General features: G+C 37.9%; 1 protein-coding gene across 20 annotated transcripts in view; it reads right to left on the bottom strand.

The window, feature by feature from the left end:
• Positions 1-1,289: 1,289 nt before the first annotated feature.
• LOC149258140 (uncharacterized) overlaps positions 1,290-19,971 on the bottom strand; it is a 393,208-nt gene continuing 374,526 nt past the window's right edge. For all 20 annotated transcript variants that reach the window (XM_089414762.1, XM_089414748.1, XM_089414744.1 and 17 more), the window contains 2 exons: positions 2,340-2,464; positions 1,290-2,102 (listed from right to left, as the gene is read on the bottom strand). In XM_089414762.1, coding sequence (XP_089270888.1) covers positions 1,777-2,102; positions 2,340-2,464 — 451 coding nt within the window. In that variant the 3' untranslated portion in view covers positions 1,290-1,776. The remainder of the gene's footprint in view (positions 2,103-2,339; positions 2,465-19,971) is intronic.

Raw genomic sequence — 19,971 nt, 5'->3', positions numbered from 1 at the left:
CTACCACCAGTAGAGGACGTGGTCTACCTCCTGTAGCTCATACTTCTAGTTCTTCAGCTTCTAGAGCACATCAGACTCCACTACCATTTCCACCAGCATAGGCACCAGCATCTACATCTAGAGGGAAAGAGAAAGCTGTGACATTTTCTCGCAAGAGGGGCAGAGGAAATCAATAGGATTAGACTTTCATTTTATTGTATATGAGTCTATGACATTATGACATGATGAGATACATTATCATATTTTTTGTTGATATTTTGAGGCTGAGCTGGGACTCAGGAGTCAAGACTTACTATTCAGGACATGATTCAATGTTATGTGTGATTTTAGCGCTAGAAATGATATTAAACATCTTATATATTAGTTTTCTTATCATATTTATGTGTCAATGTATTTATTTTATGTTGTAGATGGTTTAGATATTAAAAAAATTGAAAAAAATGAATATTTTTGTACCAAACGCTTTTTTCCCGCTTTTTTCCGCTTTTTTCCCGATTTTTCCGATTTTTTCCGCTTCATTCCCGACGCCGATTTAATCCCGCTCGCGCTTTTCACAACATTGGTATATACATTCATAACCTAGTTGTAATTCATTCATACATATAAAAAAAAGTCCTTTGAAGTGACTCGTCCATTTCCCAATAGAAAACTCGTGGATGCTAGACCTGACTGGGATGCAAATTCTATTAGCTGTTGCCCATGGTGTGCATCAAGTACCAGAAAATAATCAAATTTAATCACCGAATATGGTTTAGCTTCTTTAAGGAAGCAAAGAAATTCAAGGCATAACAGCAATCCAGCTTAAATTGGAAAGTTTAAGCAAGGCCATCCAAACAAAACTTCCATCTAATTATTGTGATTAAGGGTTGTAATCGCCTAATTGTACTTATTTAAAAAAGCTCGATCTTTACAGGAATATTGATCCTAAGAAACCCATTTTCTCAGACTTCAGTGAACTGAATTATGATTTGCCAATTATTAGAGGATAAAAGACTAAAACACTAAAATCTGTAAGGAGAAGGAAAATGATAGACGGGTTATTTTCATGATTCAATTTCTAAGAACTCATCTGGGATCATGTAACAGAAGAAGCAAACTGTCTAAAATCCATCTTAACTATAAATTCATGAGATTTTGTAACTTGAGAACTATCAGCATAGATCCATCTTAAACACGAGTCCAGAGGGATCTAATTTTTTCACGTGTAAATTTTTTTACGAGTGCACATTATTTAAAAGTTTTGTATAGTTATTTTTTTTTTTTAGATTTTGAATTTTTTATTTTGGCAGACATGTACAAAATTTCAACTTTGATGACGGGAATAAGCCTCTCAGCTCAATGATGCACCAGAGATGCATACCCTTGGCTCAATGATGCACCAGAGATGCATACCCTGCATTTTCCAATCCCCAGGGGACAGGGGGAGGCAGGGTATGCCACCTTCCCCGGAAGATCCCCATGGTTGTTCACTGTAATTAATCTTGTTTTGATGACAGAAAGAATAGTTAGACTTAAGTAGTAATAGCTCGGATCATTAAAACTTGACTGTCAGAGAACTGTTTTCATTTTGAACCAGAGGTGATGATAATTTGAGCACCACACAGCCAACATGATGATTTAAAGGATGATGACAAGTCACAATTCTCTTGTACTACCTACTGAAGCTGATTACATGAGAGATTTTTTTCACACTTTAAAATTGAGTGAATCACTATACTCTTCAACATTCTTCTTGCTGGCAGATCCCTGGCCCTGAGCAATTTCAAAGCCCTTGTATCATTCATGAGTATGTTTGACATTTTGGTTTTTAGAATGCAGATGTTTTCCACCAATCCCAACCTGCATGTCTTGGCTGGAAGGAATCTTCTGGGAACTCAACAGTCCATTTTGCAAAGCCATGGGCAGTTGTTCATCTGAGGCAGAAGAAGAGTGATTCAGAACAGATAGGTTCATCTTATTATTTATGGAGTCTTCTGCAGCAAAGGATGTTCGCATAGCTCCATATTGTCCAGCCTGGATTTGAGGATTACATTTAGAGCCATAATCTTTTTCCACCATTTGCTGATTGCAATGCATTCCACCATCTGTAATTGGATCAACGTCTGCAACAATTTATCTAGTTGTCAACAACACGTCAAAGCTAACATTCAATATATTGATAGAGATCAACTCGTGCTCAGTCATATACATAAGTCAGAATGCTCTTAAACGGACAAATATTCCTCAGCTAAGCAAAAGAGATAACGTAATCTGTTGCATCACAATCGACTTTCAAAAGATGAAAAGGAAACAACTGTTCAGATCATTTCACCAGTTGACCAAAAATCTGTTGTGCTCACCTTGATCAGGTTCTACAGCCTTGCTCAAGGAATTGCAACTAGGATTTTGTGTGGTTGCCTCAGAGGATATCTTTTCAATCAATCCCAGCTTCCTTGTCAAAGACTCGATGAAATCTGACATTTGGCTGCCGTTGTGAAGCATAGTCACCAAATAAATTCGAATATGGGTATCTCACAATATGGAAAAAAAAATGTATGTGAAAATAACAGAACATATATATTTTGCAGTAAAAGACATGCAATTTCTTCAGAGTTTTAAAAAATAAAACTGTCGAAGATGGTGAAGAATCAAAATTAACCATATCAATACACATCAAACAAATAATAAAGTGCAAATAATTAACGAATCGGAATAACCACAATGGTGCCCAGACGTTTGGCCATTTTCATTAGAATCCAGAGATACAATTTTGGGTGAGATAGTGAATTCTTCTTGTTTAAGATAGTTTTTGAATGCATAAATGAATTTAGTGCCTTGGAAAATCCATAGAACGCTAGGATTTTGCAGACCACACAACTCAAACTTACAATTCTAAAAAACTCTTACCACATTTTGGGCAAAATTGACCCGAAAAAAAATGCATAGAAAAAAGCCAAAACATTTATTACTTATACTAAGCTCCCATTTTTTTTACAGAGTTGTCTTTAGCATGACTTTTTGGGAGTTTTTCAGGTCCAAATTCTCTAAAATCCGGCAGGAATTTATTGAAATCACAAGTTTGATGGGTAACCCTTGCACAATCTAAGTGCCCTAGGGGTTTCTGAAGATGCTGAATCCATATATACTGTCAAAAAACCAATTTACATAACAAAAATCAAGATTTCACCTCAAATTTTTCCGCCAGATTCAGACACCGGAAAATTCAAAAAGTCGCACTAAAGACAACTCCCTTTTTTACTAATCTTTTTCCTGGGGTCCCCATACTGGGCCACTGTTCAACCGTACAGATTTTCTCCGACCATGCGCCAATCAGCAATATAGCTAAAATTGGTAGTTATCATAAAAAGTGAAAATGGGACATACTTAGCTCAAATGAGAATACATCAACAATTGTTGCACATACGACCAGTATTTGCATTTCCACTCATACGTGCACAAAGCAAAAAGGCATAAATTGTTCTAATGTACTTAAGTTTAACAAATTCTAGCAGTCAAAAAACAACAAGACTAACAATACTCACCTATGTTGCATTGTGGTTGCATACCCACACCAAGGAAGGAGGGAGTGACAGGGGACATCCCCACATCCAAGAAAGGGATTTGGGGCGGCGTTCCCAACATCAGAGAGAAGGGAAAACGTTCATCGACAATCCAGGGGACTCTCCGGGCATCCCCTGTAAATATTGGCACATCTTAGGCATTGGTTTACTTGAGGTAAGCTATTAAAAAAAAATTAAAGCTACACACAAACTCTCTAACCCACTAACCCTTACCAGTCAACATAGTTTTTGGGCTTTTAACTTTTCTTATTAGCTTTCCCCTCTGAAATCGGATTCGTTATTTTTTGGCCACGTGTCCGAATCTAGCAAATTGGTTTGGATCAAATCCGGATTGTGTCCCGTTCAGACACGTCGTGTCACAAAATCTAGACACGAATCCGGCAAATCAAGACCCGCACGGCCAAAAAGGGTGAAAATGCTTATGTCTTTTTATCATTTTGTGTCATTCTTTTTGCAAGAAGTGAGCTGTGGGTTTGCTGTTAGGAGTTTGGAACAAGGAGCCAAGGGTTTGGAGCGTTTTCAAGGAGATTTAAGCAACAGGTAAGTGCATTTCCTCTCTATTTTTTTGCATTTGTATTACAGCAGTTTGTATATGCATTTATTTTACAAATTTGTGCATGTTTTGTTTATTTTTTTTACAGTATTCATGGCTCAATCAAGGGCAGCAGGTAGGAGGCAAAGGAAGGGGAAGAATGTCTCCATTGGAGATGCCCCTCGTCCCCTAATATCATCAGAGTCTGCTGCAAGTAATGTTGAGGGAAGACTTCCTCCTAAAGGTAACATTCAGAAATATCCCTTGTGGAAATATGTCACAAGAGATGATGGGCCAAGCAGCAAGGGGAAGGGAGGAGGCAATGTGAATTGGAGATGCAACTTTTGCCACAATACTTTCACAAGCACATATTTTCGTGTGAAAAACCATTTGTTGGATTTACCAAGTTGTGGAGTTGGAGCTTGTACACAAGTTCCTTTACAAAAGAGGAGAGAAATGGAAAAAGAGTTTAGTGTTGGTAAGGCAAACGTGGCTGCAAAATAAAAAAAACCAAGAATGATGACCCCTTCCATTTTTGAGGAAAGGCACCACCAAATTTCCATTTGAGAGTTCTATTGGGGGACAAGCAGCAAAAAGAAAGACAATTTCACTTGGTCTATTGGACAAGATTTTTCAAAAAGAGAAACGGGAAGAGTTTGATCTCACCATTGCCCTTTTTTTCTATCAACACTTCATATCCTATAATGTTGCACGCTCACCTCTATTTATTGAGATGTGTCAAGCTCTAACTCATGGGTCTCCATCATGGTATGTGCCTCCTGGTTCGAAGAAGCTTAAAACCACATTGTTGACGAAGGAAAAAGAAGAGGTGCAAAAAATGCTTGAGCCTATTAAAGCATCATGGCCAACATCTGGGGTTAGCATTGTTTCTAATGGATGGATAGATCCAACACGACACCCACTCATCAACTTCATGGTGTCTTTCCTTGAATGGTCCAGTTTTCTTGAAAGCCGTGGATACACTTGGAGAATACAAGGATGCACAATATATGGGTGAGTTGTTTATTAATGTTATTGAAGATGTAGGTGTTGATTTTTGTGTGCAAATTATTACAGATAATGCACCTGTTTGCAAGGCTGTTGGCATGATTGTGGAAGCTAAATATCCACAAGTGTTTTGGACAACTTGCATTGTCCATTCATTAAACTTAGCATTGAAATCCATTGCTTCTGATGTGCTTTGGATTGGTAACATTATTGAGGATGCACGACATATTCGTAACTTTGTACAAAATCATACAAATGCCCTCACTATCTACAAGGAGTACAACAATCTATCATTGTTGAAGATTGTTGATACACGGTTTGCCTCTTCATTCATCATGTTGAAGAGGTTGAGGGAGGTCAAGACCGCTCTTGGGGCCATGGTTATTTTAGAGTTTTGGTCTTTTTGGAGAAAGACAGATCAACTAGCCTCTAAAAGAGTGAAGGACACAGTGCTAGATGATGCTTGGTGGGAGAGGATAGATCTAATTATTCAGATCATGGACCCTATCATTTATTTGCTTCGATTTGCAAATACAGAAAAGCCCATCTTAGGAGAGGTTTATGAGGGATGGGATTCCGTGATTGAGTCTGTGAGGAGCATTATTCTACATATTGAGTGCCCCAAGTATGAGACCACCAAAGGCATTCTGTGGTACTATATAGGATATTCTTGTCAGTAGATGGGACAAGAATTGCACACCTTTACATTGTTTGGCTCACTCATTGAACCCAAAATACTACAGCCATGAGCGGCTAAATGGTGGACCTTCCCACAAATTCCCTCCTCACATGGATGGTGAAATCTCACAAGGGAGGAAAGATGCATTCAGGCGGGTTTTTCAGGATAGAGCATTGCTTGATGAGGTGGAGGATGCCTTTGCAAAGTTTTCCACTGGCACTGGTCGATTTGCAGGATATGATGTGGTTAGAGACAGGGGGCTAAGAAGCCTTATTCTTGGTGGGTAAATCATGGGGCAACAAGCCCTCCTCTACAACAGTTAGCCATGAGGCTCCTCTCTCAGGTGACTTCATCCTCTTGTTGCGAGAGAAATTGGAGCACATATGGGAATTAAGAAGAGCAGGCTTGAGCAGTTCAGGGCAGAGACAATGGTGTATGTGCACACCAACCTTTGTCTTATTTACAGGCAGAGGGAAGAGTGGTTGAAGGGAAAGACAAAGATGTGGGATGTCTTTCCTGATGATATGGGTCTAGACAACAGTGTTGAGTTGGCATTGGCCAACATGGATCTCAATGATCCAGTGCTAGAGCCTGTTAGATTTGATAATGGTGATGTTGTAGAGGGGTCATCCTCCACACCAGCAAGATGCAAAGACAACTATGGATACAGGGGAGGAGGAGGATGCAGAGGAGAGCAGTGGTGACCATGATGATGAGGACAATGATGCTGATTTTGATGATGACTATGAGGATTGATGACTCATGAGTCATGGGCTACCTACTGCCTTGAGGCTTGTATACCTGTAGTTGTTTTGTATTTTCTATTTCTATTTGCCATTGGCATTGCACTACCTATGTAACACATTTTGATTTTGATGACTTAATGAGAGAACTACAGCTGTCAGTGTCTTTATCTTACTATCTTGTCTTTCTCCTATTGGATCATTGATGAATTGAATATGTATTATGATTTATCATTTATGAATTTAGAATTTATGATTCATTGATTTATCATTTATGTGACATGTATTTGAATTTTGTATGTACTATGCATGCTATAATGTTACTAACTTACTTTGTAAACAGTAAAACTTACATCTAGATGAAGATCTATGTTTGAAATCAATGAATTTGTATCATTAATAAGAATGTGTAAGAAATATCTAATTTCTAATATATATATTTATATATTTAATAAAATAATATATAACGTATCCTAACATGTCTTGTTCCAGGGGGTCAACATGTCCAAATCCGACACTCGAATCCGTGTATCCAACGAATCTTGAATCCCCGTGTCAGGGTACTTAGGTTTTCCCTATTATTCAGAACACAAAATCAATACAAGCAGCTCATGGGCATCCTTGGAGAGACTCGGAATGAAGATTTTGGGCTAAAATAGGTTTCAGTTGGCTTGAAGCTTCAAGTGGGTAGAAATGACAAATTGAGATGGGAAGCTTCAAAATTGAAGAAAAAAGGAGATAAATAACATTACCCCTTATTTTGGCATAGGGATACTCGTGAATTTCTTCCTGATCTTTTGTAATTCCATCACTGTGAGCCTTGGATAGCTAGGGCATTGACTGAATTTCATGGATTATGATGAGTTGGAGGACGTGATGACATATCGATTGATAATGTGATGTGGCGCTTAATGATGTATAGTCCCTTTATTGGAGCATCCAAATGTTTGGGAATGGCATTGGCTTCGAAACTCAAGGTAGTTCATGGTTCCCAAAGTGTTGGTCAAACAGTTTTGGAGTATTCTTCATGTACCAGGACTCCTCATGCCATACCACATCCTAGAGTTTGGATCCCTCACCTTGTTTGCACATTTTGAGGCATGTACCACATCATTTGATGAGATGTCCACCTGCAAATTGCATTAAAGGTTCTATTGGCACATGTTGTAGTAGATCTAACCTGAAAATATATTAAACTTGCAAAATATGCCCAAGAAATAGCACAAGAGGTTGCTAGAATAAAAATATATTTTTATTAAGATCTGCAAAAAACCCTCAAGGTAGAGTAACACCATACAATCACTCCTTAAGGAAGGAGAGTACTTCACAAGCCATACGCTTGTCAATACAATACTCAACTTCCTCCCCTTCCTATCTCCGACTATATATATTGTTCTAAACTCCAAAACCCTAACAAACCCTTACTACTTGTGGTCCTTAAATTAACCACTTTATTTATTAACTATGGCTCGTTTATTAACTAACTAATTAATTGTGGTCATTTTTTATAATGAGGGTTAACCACTTACAATAATCATTAATGCGGTTAACCACTTACGGGTTTTATTTACTAATTAACTAATGGTGGTCCCCTTTTACATCACATTATGCCCTTGGGTACACCCCTAGGTACCCCATATTATCCACCCCTAGGTATACTACACATGTGGACTTGCTGAGCCCTCACATGAATTGAGGGGACGATTCACATGACTTGTGGAGGATTGCTACATCCTGAAGACATCATACAATGCTTGTTGGAGCTGATTTGAAAGGGCCACCCCTGTGGAGGGGTTTTACTCATAGTTTGTGGGCCCTTTCCACCTTAGAGACATGTACACCCACCTTGAAGAAACCTAGGAGAATTGAATTGCACGTTTTAAGGAGTTTTGTTGAGTATCTACATGCTTTGGGGGCCTTTGGAGGCTAAGCATTGTATATTGTCTCTCCTCCCCTCACTTATGGAGATGTCCCTTTTGTGGGGTTGTTTTGCTGAGATCATTGTACATGTGGCTTGACCACCTCATTTATATTCTATTTTTGACTAGATAGTTGGAGGCGAATTTTATTTTATCCTTCGCTAGGTTAGATCTAAGGATCTAACCTAAGATATCATTATTTTATTGTAAAAGGAAGTTGAGAATCACTCTACATAAAGAGATACCCTTCCTCATTATCACTCATGTTGGATTTTTGGAGCTTCCACTCCTTGAGCTTAATTGAGATATGTTTCTTGGAGCATATGGTTGTTTAAAGGTTTCTTTCTTTTTGGATGCTTCTTGTCAATTCTTGAAGTTTCTCTATCCTACCTCTTATTTGGTGTATAAGGATTAGTGGTGAAATGCTTAGGTCTTCTACAAGCTAACTAAACCGATCCATTTGAAAGGTAAATCTACCAATTGGAAGGAAGATGTTCTAGGATAATTCCTTCCTCCTTTGTCGGTTTGGTGATTATTTAGTGCCTTGCTTTGTCTATCCATCTTGAAAGCCTAGCCAGAAGTATTAAATAAGCTTATCAAAACCATAGTTGATCTTGTTGGAGAATATTATTCTCATGACGTTCCCTTCTTGTTGAATCTTAAACCTCTGTTTCTAATCTTGATTGGGTGAGGGATTACTCTTTCTTTTTGGTTCTAATCTCTTAGCCTGAATCCTTGAATGAAACGGGCCAATTCTAAAGAAGGTTTCTTCTTGGGCTCATAAGCCATTTGAGTTAGCTTGACTCCATTGCCCTTTTTGGATTTGACATTGATTTCTACTTCCATCACCTATTTTAAAATCCTTAAAAATATCCAAAAACTCTGTTTTATTAAGGCTACTTTCACTTCACCTTGTGATTAATTGCTTAGCCTTAGCAATCCTATTATGGATACCCCTTTGAGCTGAAGGAGAGTAAGTCTAAAGTGAAGAGGAAAGGTTCTTGAGGTGACATTGGTGACTAGTCACTATCCTAACAATTTCCCTTTCAGTTGTACCTTATGGATTATTGATTTTATCATTAAGTACAATTTGGGTGGTAACAAGCAACTTTGGATTAATGAACTTAGAAGAAACTTCAATTATTCATGGCACAACTTTCAGTGGGAGAGACTTCAAATATTTATCCACGTTTTATTATCATTCAAATATATACTAAATGATTTTTACTATTAACCATTATATCATTATTTCTCTTCTATCATTTTATGGAATCACAAATGCAGTTGGAGTCTAGAATACGTTCCATTTGGAATTTGTCAATATGAGCATTAATTTTGATTATATTTAAAGTTATTTGTTATTGAATTTCTTCATTTATTTTTGGGTATATAATTTTATTGAATTAGGTTGTTACAAAATTGATGTTGATGATGATGATGATGATAAGATGTTTACCATCCTCTAAGACCAAAAAGGATTATTGGGCAAATAAAGGGAATCATCTAAAATATTATTTAGCATGTCATTTCTATGAAAATGGTTTCAATGAAGTACCAATTTCATAATGTTTTTCTTAAACAAGAAAATTTTGAAGAGAAGTTATGAAACTAGATAAAGTTGTTCACTATTATTAAGAATAGGGTAAGTTACAAGGAAATGGTGTTCATCCTCAACCTCCTATTAATCATAAATATTATGAGTTTGCTCATCTCAATGTTTTTAGATGAGTCTAATGATCAATTTCACTATGGACATGATGCAAGAGCATCCTTGGTCTCATAAGATATCCTGCATGCAATTTGAGGGTTGTTTACATTCGTCCAAGAGTTACACAAAAACATGATAGCTAAGATTAGTGCACACAAACGCATTGGCCATAAAGAAGATGATATGAATGAGCTATTGGATTCCATGGGTAATGATATGGAGGAGGAATACAAATTTAAAGCAATTATTGTTATATGCAACCACTGAATTGGACTTTCTGATGGCTGTGATAAAATCTCAATGGCAAGCCCATGAAATTCTAATTAAGTATTTAGAAGAGCTTGTGGAGAGCACAAAGAGAGAGATAAAACAAGAAATCAATGTGTCAACCTCACCAACTGTTGAAGAATGTAACTAGTGTCGGTCTTCATAGTTGTATTTGTCAGAAGAAAAATTTATTGTAAAAAAAAGAAAAATTTGAAGCATGGGTTTCATGCTCTTTTATTTATTTTCTAGGTCATAGCCTCCATTGAAGGCTTCTAGGTTGTCATGAGTCAAAAGAGTCTTTTCCACATTTATTAGACCCTTCATGGGGATTTGTATCATGTAAAGAAATGTATTTTTGAGTCAAAAGTGTCATTTGTCACTTCCTCACCAAGTCAACCTTGTCATGATGAAGTCGATATGGATTAGGGCTATTCAACCTAGCAAAATTAGTATAAATAGAGGCAAATCGACTCATTTGAAATCACACTCACACATGTTCGATCCAGAAGAGAAAGAGGACAAAAAAGAGAGCGAAGTGTAGAAGAAGAAGACCTAATTCAAGGAAGAAGGAAAATTGAAGATTTTGGGCATTTCTCTTGCACGTGCAAAGATTTTAGGGTTTCTAGACGAGTAGCTAGGGGCCGAAATTTCTGAAATAGTTGCAGGACCGCAATTTTGTAGCTGGGGGGGCGAAATTTTGGATTCAAACTACATCTATGAAGCTGACACTTGGAAACTTTGGCAAAATACATCAAATTGAAGGAAGGGCTCACTTGGTGATTGGACGAGGTCTTTTGTAGGCCAAAAAGGTCTTGGATTGTCTCATCTTGATTTGAATCTACCAGTGGAAGAGTTTGACTTGGTTTTCCCTTGGATAGGGGTTTTTCCCTGGTTGAGTGTCTATACCTTTTGTTCCTTGTTTTTGTGATCTTCATACATTTTATTTGGTAATTGCTTCATGAAAGATAGCATAATAAAGAAGTAAAAGAGGCCAACATAAATCACCATTATCAAGAAAAGAGGAATCAAACCCTAATATCTACATGCATTGATTTCTCAACATGGTATCAGAGCTAAGGTGAATGAAGGACTATTTGAAGATCACTTTGTTGGCTATCATTTTAAGGAAGGAAGGAAGGAAGTCTTAAAAGAAAGATCACTCTCTCAATGGCAAGCTATTTGAAGATGGGACTCAACCTCTTGAAGCTTGTAGGAAGATTTGGTGTAAGGGTTATCTACAATCTAAACTAGAAGAGTCAAGAGTGAAGGATTTTTGGCTGCACTTACATGTCCACTTGATGATGGAAATGCATGGATTATTGATAGTGGAGTCTCAAGACACATGATAGGAGAAAGTGGACAATTTCATACTCTATCAAAAGGATCATCATCACACGCATTGGAACTTGGAGACAACAACAAATATGCAGTCAAGGGCCTTGGATCTACATCATTGGAGTTAGAAAGTGGAGCAAAGCTACATCTCACCAACATCCACTATGTCCCAGGTTTGAAAAAGAATTTACTTTCCATCTCTTCTAAGTTATCGGAAACACCGCCCCCAACTCTCGGAAACACTGTTCAGTGTTTTAGATATGAAAACACATACGAAACGACATGGAAACGTTTCCGCCACATTTCACTTTTTTGGAAATGGCTAGCCTGAGATCGAAAATGTTTCAAAGGAGTTTCAAGAAAATTTGGATACGTTTCCAGAAAATGTGGATAAGTTTCCAAGTTTCTAGGTTTCTAGTTTTCCAAGTTTCCAATGTTCTAGACACTTTATTGCAAAAATATATTCCAGGTTTGTTTGTTCAGAGCATGTAAATGCAATTGAATTCTTTGCAGACCTTATATCCATTAATTACAACTCATCTAAAAGTGAACATTTATATTGAAAAAGGATTCATGACATGATAGAGGTATTTGCCAACCAGGTTTCAACAATGCTAGATCTAAAGGATGGAAACCTGGAATTTGGAATGGAAACCCATAAGGTATCTATGAAATCAAGAAGGAAAGTTGTTACCCACAAAGTTGGCTAGTGGAAGCAGTTTCTTCGCATTAGGTTAAATTTCTTAGCATTTCTTTACTAGTATCATATTTCACAATACTTGCTTAAATTGTGGCAACTTGATTCTTGGTCATATAATCTTAGGTCGTGAATAAATAAATCCAGCTTACTTCTTTCTATGAATTTCAGGGCATCCCCTATTGTAGCTACTAGAATACAATCCAATTTATAATGTGTAGACGTTGTTATTTACAATGATTAAATTTACATTATATTCGGTGATACTAAACAATATTTCTATGTCATTGTACATTAAATTTACATTATATATTGCTGTCAAGATACTGTGCAACATACTATTTATAAAGTCAAATTCAGTATGTTGCCTCTGTGTTAGTGCTGTCAAATTCATTAGAAAAATATATAATTTCATGAAGTATGATGTGACTCTAAAAACAATCTCATATTCCTTTAAACTGTGAGTGGGTATTGACATTTTAATCAAAGGTGCCAACTTGAATGTTATAATAATCATTGATGATGATGATGACAATGTTTATACTGAATTGATGATGATGATTTGTTTATGTTGAATTCATGATGATGATTATGTATTTTTAAATATAGAATCTAGATTCTAAAGACTAAAAAATGAATGATAATATGAAAATTTTATTTTATCATATATATATGTTTGTGTGTGTTGTTTCCTTGTCGTATCGTATCCATATTTTTTGAAAATTTGCCATATTTGTATCTGTTCTCGTATCCATTTCAATGCAACTTAGCATTTCTTGTTTAGAAGATAAAGGAGATAGAGTTTCTTTTGTAGATGGTATAGTTTTGATTTGGTGAAAAGATTCTAGTTTTGAAAAAGCAAGGGTTATTGGGATTCATGAAGGAAGATTACCTGGTCGAGGTACATGATTTGTTCCTATATCTCTTTGATATAGGGCTTATAACCGAGCTCAATTATGACGGAAAAAGTGTTTGATTGCCGAAGTGAGTTTCAAGTTATTCTTCTAAAAAAGAAGATGAAAAAAATGAATAGATAATTGGTCCAAGTAGATTCCAAGGCATTGTGGTGAATGGATATTGTGAAATTTGCAAAACGTACAACCAAAGTTGCCTAAATTTGTATAGTTATATCTTTCAATGTTTAGAACTGGCACAAATAAAAGTGAGTTATAACTCCATCTCCTCAAGCCCTTGTTCATATGGAAATCAGTCCCATCGAACTTGGAATAGAAAATATGGGCATATTCACTATAGGATAATACCCTCTCTAAGTCAAATGGTGAAGGGCATCCCCAACATCAAGGAGGACCATGAAGGAGTATGCAAGGGATGTGCCTTGGGAAAGAATACTAAGAAACCCTTTACAAGTAGTGATTATTAGATCTCATTCATTCTGATGTATGTGGGCCCATGTCTAATAAATCTCTTGGAGGCCACCAATATTATGTGACCTTCATTGATGATCACTCTAGAAAGACATGGCTCTATCTTCTCAAGACAAAGGATGAAGTATTTGAGAAGTTCAAGGAGTTTAGATCCGAAGTTGAGACCCTAACCGAAAGAAAGATAAAAACTCTAAGATCCGACAATGGAGGTGAATACACTTCAAAAGAACTTATAGCATATTGCAAAATTAGTAGGCATTAAGAGGGAGCTCATTGTTCCCTACAACCCTGAACAAAATGGAGTAGCAGAAAGGAAGAATAGAACCATTGAAGAATGCATAAGGACTATGATATTTGATCAAGACCTACCAAAATTTCTATGGGGAGAAGCATGTTGATTTTTGTAGCATTGGATGTGTTCTAGCCACGAAATTTTGTGGAGAGGCTAGAATACTTGTACTAAAAAACCTAGAAATCATTTCTGGAAATTCCACCTAGAGATGACTTAATTAAAATAATTAACTTTTTTAATGGTTCCTAAGTCTAAACTTAGGAAATTTGGTTAATTAAAGGGTATTAATTAAGTCATGGCGAGAATCTTTTAGAAGAAGACATGGATTAATTTCTAGTTAATCTTATCCATCGATTATGTTTTAATCTTGGTCGTTGGTGCTCCAACAGAAGATTATAAGAAGAATTCAATGGGCAGATGGAGAACACACCAGAGCAAAACTCAGTTGCTCAAGCAGATCAATTTTCTCAGTGACTAAAGTTCGGCAAGAGAAAATTGAATCAGAGAGCGAGTTGCAGGTGGGAGAGAGAGGGCATCAGCATAGTCTGAGAGTGGAGGGAAAATTTGGAGGGGGCAGCGTAGAGGAGAGACGCAGATCATCAGCGCAGAAGGGTTTATGCAGAGCCTATGCAGTCATTGCGCAGAGGGTGACGTAGAAAGGCCAACGAAAGGGGCAGAAGGTCCTCTTTGAGGTCAGAGAAACGTTGTGGAGTGTGAGAAATTCACCAGTGAACTTCTCTCGGTGACTCTTCCGCTATTTTGTCTTGTACAAAAATTATTGCTGAAGATTAATAAAAGAAACCCTTATCTGTTGCACCGGTCTTCCCACATTGGGCTTTTCTGGGGACAATGGTCCAAAAATAACTGTCACTGTGGTTATATATGTGCTTGTATTTTCTTTGTATTTACCTTCCGCAAAACTTTATTTGTGAAGGCTGCAGTGTATGTATTTTGATATTTGCCTAGAAAAATTCAAATAATTTGTTTAAGTAATTTAACAAATAGAAGAAATATTATCAGTTACTACAATAGGATTCGGGATCACCGAATTTTCACATGGTATCGGAGCACTGATAAAGCACGAAGCGCTTGGCTGCAGATGGAAGAAGGATTTCGAAAAGAACTATCTAGGTAGCAGTTCGAAACCCCAAAGAGGCTACGCAGTCCATTTGCTAGGTGGGCAATTTTTTCGTGGAAAATTAATTCTCTAAGTGAGTCGGTAGAGAATAAAAGTTTCTAGATTGAGATTTGTCAGAGGCAGAGGGAGCAGCGCAATAGTTTCCACGCAAAGCCAATGGTGTGTTGGGATTGATACACTTAGATATTTGCGACCCTATGTCCACCAAAGCTCTTAGCGGTGGCAAGTATTTCGTCACCTTCATTGATGGCCATTCCAAAAAAACCTGGATCTACTTTTTAAAGACCAAGGATGAGGTCTTTGATCGGTTTCGAGAGTTCAAGGCTCTCATAGAAAACATGACAGGGAAAAAGATCAAGGTACTGCGTTCAGATAATGGTGGAGAATACATGGATAAAGACTTCACAGATTTATGCGCAAAGGAGGGTATCAAAAGAGAGTGGAAAACTCCCTACAATCCATAGCAGAATGGAGTAGCGGAGCGGAAGAACATAACTATAATCAGGGCAGCAAAGGGCATCTTGTATGATCAGGATTTGCCTAGATTCTTGTAGGCAGAAGCATGCAACACAATAATGTACATTCAAAATAAGACACCTCACAGAGCTTTGGGGAAGAAAACGCCAGAGGGAGACTTGATCGGGAAGAAACCTGAGGTAAGTCATTTGAGGATATTCGGGAGTGTGGCCTATTGTCACATTCCAGATGAAAAGTGTTAGACTCTCTCATAAAACGTTAATAAATCCAAAAATAAATTAATTAATTAAATATTCCAAGTTAGGAATTTGTGCCTAACTCTTGGGTTGTTCCTCTAAGATAGGAGTTAGTTTAGGTAACTCCTATATTTGTGTGTGTCTGGTGAGAAATTATCTCAACCAAAGGAGAAATTATCTCAACCAAAAGTGTCTAAGATAGCACACATTATCTTGAGAACACTGTCTCTCATTTATTTATTTGTAACACTATATTCAATTTTTTTAGTGTGTAATGAGAGAGAATACGTGAGGCTTCAGCCTTTTTCCGCCAATATTTTGTGTCTGGGTTTTTATGTGTGCTTTACATATTTTCTGAGTTAATTTCATTTTCATTAAGAAGTGTAGTAAGTTGGATCAGAATGCAGAAAAGGGGTATCTCGTAGGTTATAGTGAGACCTCAAAGGCATACAAAATATATGTTCCTGATAGCAGGAAGATTGTAGTGAGACGAGATGTTGTTGAGAAAAGTATAACTAGGTTCGGTATTTTTCAATATAACTTTGATCTTTGTACTTGTCAAGAAAAAGAAATATTATTTTTATAAATTATATGAATGAGTTTCTTGCTCATTCCATAGGTTTAGGAAAGTCAAAGAGTCAAATTCATGTGCAAAACACTCTTCTTGAGCATATATGTAAAATGTATACTAGTCAAGAACAACCCTCCAAGACAAGCATGAAGAAGTTTGCTTGCAAAACAATGAAGAAAACAATTAAGTCAACCTCAAAATATATATTAAAGAACAGTGATGTCGGCTCAGTTAAAGTGACATGTCTAGTCATGAATACAAGTCAGCTTACCTACACACAAACCACTATATATACCCTGTTGGGGTCACCATAGAAAATATATTCGTACACCTGAAATTTCGTATGGTGTAGGAAGCTTTGAAATTTTGGATTTTGGATTTCGGATAGGTGTAGGAAGTACAAGAGGTACAGGATCTCGGATGTCTTAGGGATGATTGCAATAAGGAATCTCGGATACCTACAATGTTTTGAAGGGTTGTTACAGTATGTATTTCGGAAGTCATTCCACCATATTTTCGGCCTCCTTACAGTCTCACAGTCATCACCATAGCAGCATAACAGTCTCGGCATACTTGTGAATGGAAGGGTCCTAAAGTAACACTCTTTGTCTCGGCCTACTCTCTAGGTGTCACTACAGTCTCGACATACTTACCAGTGATCTCATTCCAGCATTCTAGACACAGTCAAGATCAAGGTGAAGTAGCAATGATGGACTCGGTCATGATCACTATCTCAAAGTAGCTCACATGCAAGTATAAAAGACCTCGTTGATATCGTGATCTAGGTGGAAGTACAAGCAATGGTGCAACTACAAGAACCTCTGTGGCACTATGATGATGATCTCAGTGAAGCAACAATAATGATGATGATGATGATCTCTACAGTAAGAAGAGGATTCATGTCTTGGTCTTGGAGTGGCCTAGTAGGTCAAGGGTCAAGTGTTGATTTGGGGTAGCATCGGATGTACTCTAGCCACAAAATTTGGTGGAGGGGGTGGGGCACATGAGATCTCCAATACCCAGAAAGGGTTTGGGCAGATTCTAAACAGATCAGGAAATATTAAAATAACTAATATTTTTAATGGAGTCCCTAAGTCTAAACTTACGGAAAATAAAATATTAATGTGTATTAATATGAATCTGTATTGGAATGGTCTAAAAGACATGGATGAAGCCAGATCTAATCTTAGTCGTTGATTAGGGACTTAATCTCGGTCGTTGAGATGTCAACAGAAAAAGTATAAGAGGAGACTTGAGGGGCACTTGGAGCACACACTAAGGGAGACCAGTGAGTTCAATTTCTGGAGCGGGGTTTGCTGGGAAATTGAACCAGTGGTCTAGAGAGCAGTCTAGAGGCAGCAAGTACAGAACAGAGAGATGGGAGATCAACGCAGAAGAGGCAGACACAGAGCCAGAGGAAGCCACGCAGAGGCAGCAGAGACTACGCAGAGCCAGAAGGGCTTGCGTCATCCATGCAGAGGCTGCAGGAGTGACGCAGAAGCCCAGAGAGGCTGTGCAAAGCCTCAATAGGTTTACGCAGAGGGTTTCAGGCTGATGCAGAGGTTAGTAGGGCCAATGCTAGGTTTAGGAAAGTGCTGGAAGTTTGTCTATCTGTGGGTAAGCCAGGTTGGCACCCTATTGTACAAGAAAATTGTTGAATAATAAAATCCTCCCTTGATGCACCGGTTTTCCCACATTGGGTTTTTCTGGGGACATTAGTCCAAAATAACTATGTCAATGTGTGCATATTTTTGTTTCTGTATTACGATGTCATATCTACAGCAGTATCTATTTTAATGTTTGTTGAAGTAATTTCATGAATAACTTATGATGAAATAAGTAGGAAAAGTAAATCAGTTGCTGCAGTGATAGAATTTTCACATGGTATCAGAGCAAGTAATCAAAGACAGAAATGGAAAATCAGTTGCTACAGTGATAGAATTTTCACATGGTATCAAAGCAAGTAATCAAAGACAGAAAGGGAAAATCAGTTATGGTTCGAGACCACGATGCAGAGGCATCCACCTCAGGGGACTCAAGTAGATTTTCAGAAGATTGCACAAGAGAGAGAGATTTCGATTTCTCTATGTTGGCTTCTAGGTTGGAAGAAGAAGTGGCATGCATGACTACTGTTGCATCATCAGAAGTATGGTATATAGACAGTGGAGCCTCGTGGCATCATAAGAGTGTTTCTCAGAATATCGAGAAGAGAAGAACTTTCAGATCACCATGGAGAGAAAGGCAAAGTGTACTCCAGTAGGAAAGGGTACCATAATTTTTCAGATAGAATCGGGAGAGCGGTTCTGTGCCACAAATGTGCTGCATGCGCCAAGATTGGGGATGAACTTACTTTCTGTGTCACAACTACAAGGCAAGGGCTATGACGTCTACTTAATCAAGGAAAAGGTATACGTCAAACACCAGAGCTGGAAAAAGAAAGTGTAGATCGGGATCAAAAGTAATCGATTGTACAGATTACAACTAGAATCTCCAATGGCACTAATAAGCAGTCATGGGGACAAAGACTTGCACGAACTATGGCACAGAAGGATGGGTCACTTGCACCATGGAGCTCTGAGAATTCTCCGGAGCACTATAACAGGAGTTCCAGATCTAAGTACGGAACAAGATGATGTATGCAGGGGATGCGCTCTAGGAAAGTATGCCAAGGCGGCATTTCCTAGGAGCACCATAGGGCCAAGAGTGTACTAGGATTGATACACTCAAATATCTACAGACCTATGTTCGTCAAAGCTCTCAACGGTGCAGAGTATTTCCTTACTTTCATTGATGACCACTCGAGGAAAACTTGGATCTATTTTTTGAAAACCAAGGATGAGGTTTTCCGTCGATTAAAGGAGTTCAAGGCTCTAGTGGAGAATCTGACAGGTAATAAAATAAAAGTCTTGCACTCAGATAATGGTTGAGAATATGTCGATAAGGACTTCACTGATTTTTGCACTAAGGAGGGCATCAGAAGAGAGTGGACATATCCCTACAATCTGGAGCAGAATGGGGTGGCAGAAAGGAAAAACAAGACTATTGTAGAAGCAGCTAGGGCCATGCTGTATGATCAGGATATGCCAAAATTTCTGTGGGCAGAAGCATGCAATACCACTGTCTACGTTCAGAACAGGACTCCTCATCGGGCACTGGGCAAGATTACTCCAGAGAAAGTCTTCACTGGGAAGACACCTGAAGTCAGTCATTTCAGGATATTTGGGAGTTTGGGATCTTGTCGCATCCCAAAAAAAAGAGGAAGAAGCCGGATCAGACTGCAGAAAAGGGGTATCTGGCAGGATATAGCAAGAACGCTAAGGCATACAACATCTATCTTCTAGGGAGCAGGAAGGTAGTAGTACGACAAGATGTAAAGTTCATGGAGGACAGAGCTTTCAGAAGATCTCACGAAATGCCTTCCAAG

Source organism: Pinus tabuliformis, chromosome 6 (genome assembly GCF_031772625.1).
Source record: "Pinus tabuliformis cultivar Carrire ecotype Pingquan chromosome 6, CPIR1, whole genome shotgun sequence".
In the NCBI taxonomy this organism is placed as follows: domain Eukaryota; kingdom Viridiplantae; phylum Streptophyta; class Pinopsida; order Pinales; family Pinaceae; genus Pinus; species Pinus tabuliformis.
The sequence above is the reverse complement of the archived record's forward strand: the minus strand, read 5'-3'. Positions and strand labels throughout refer to the sequence as shown.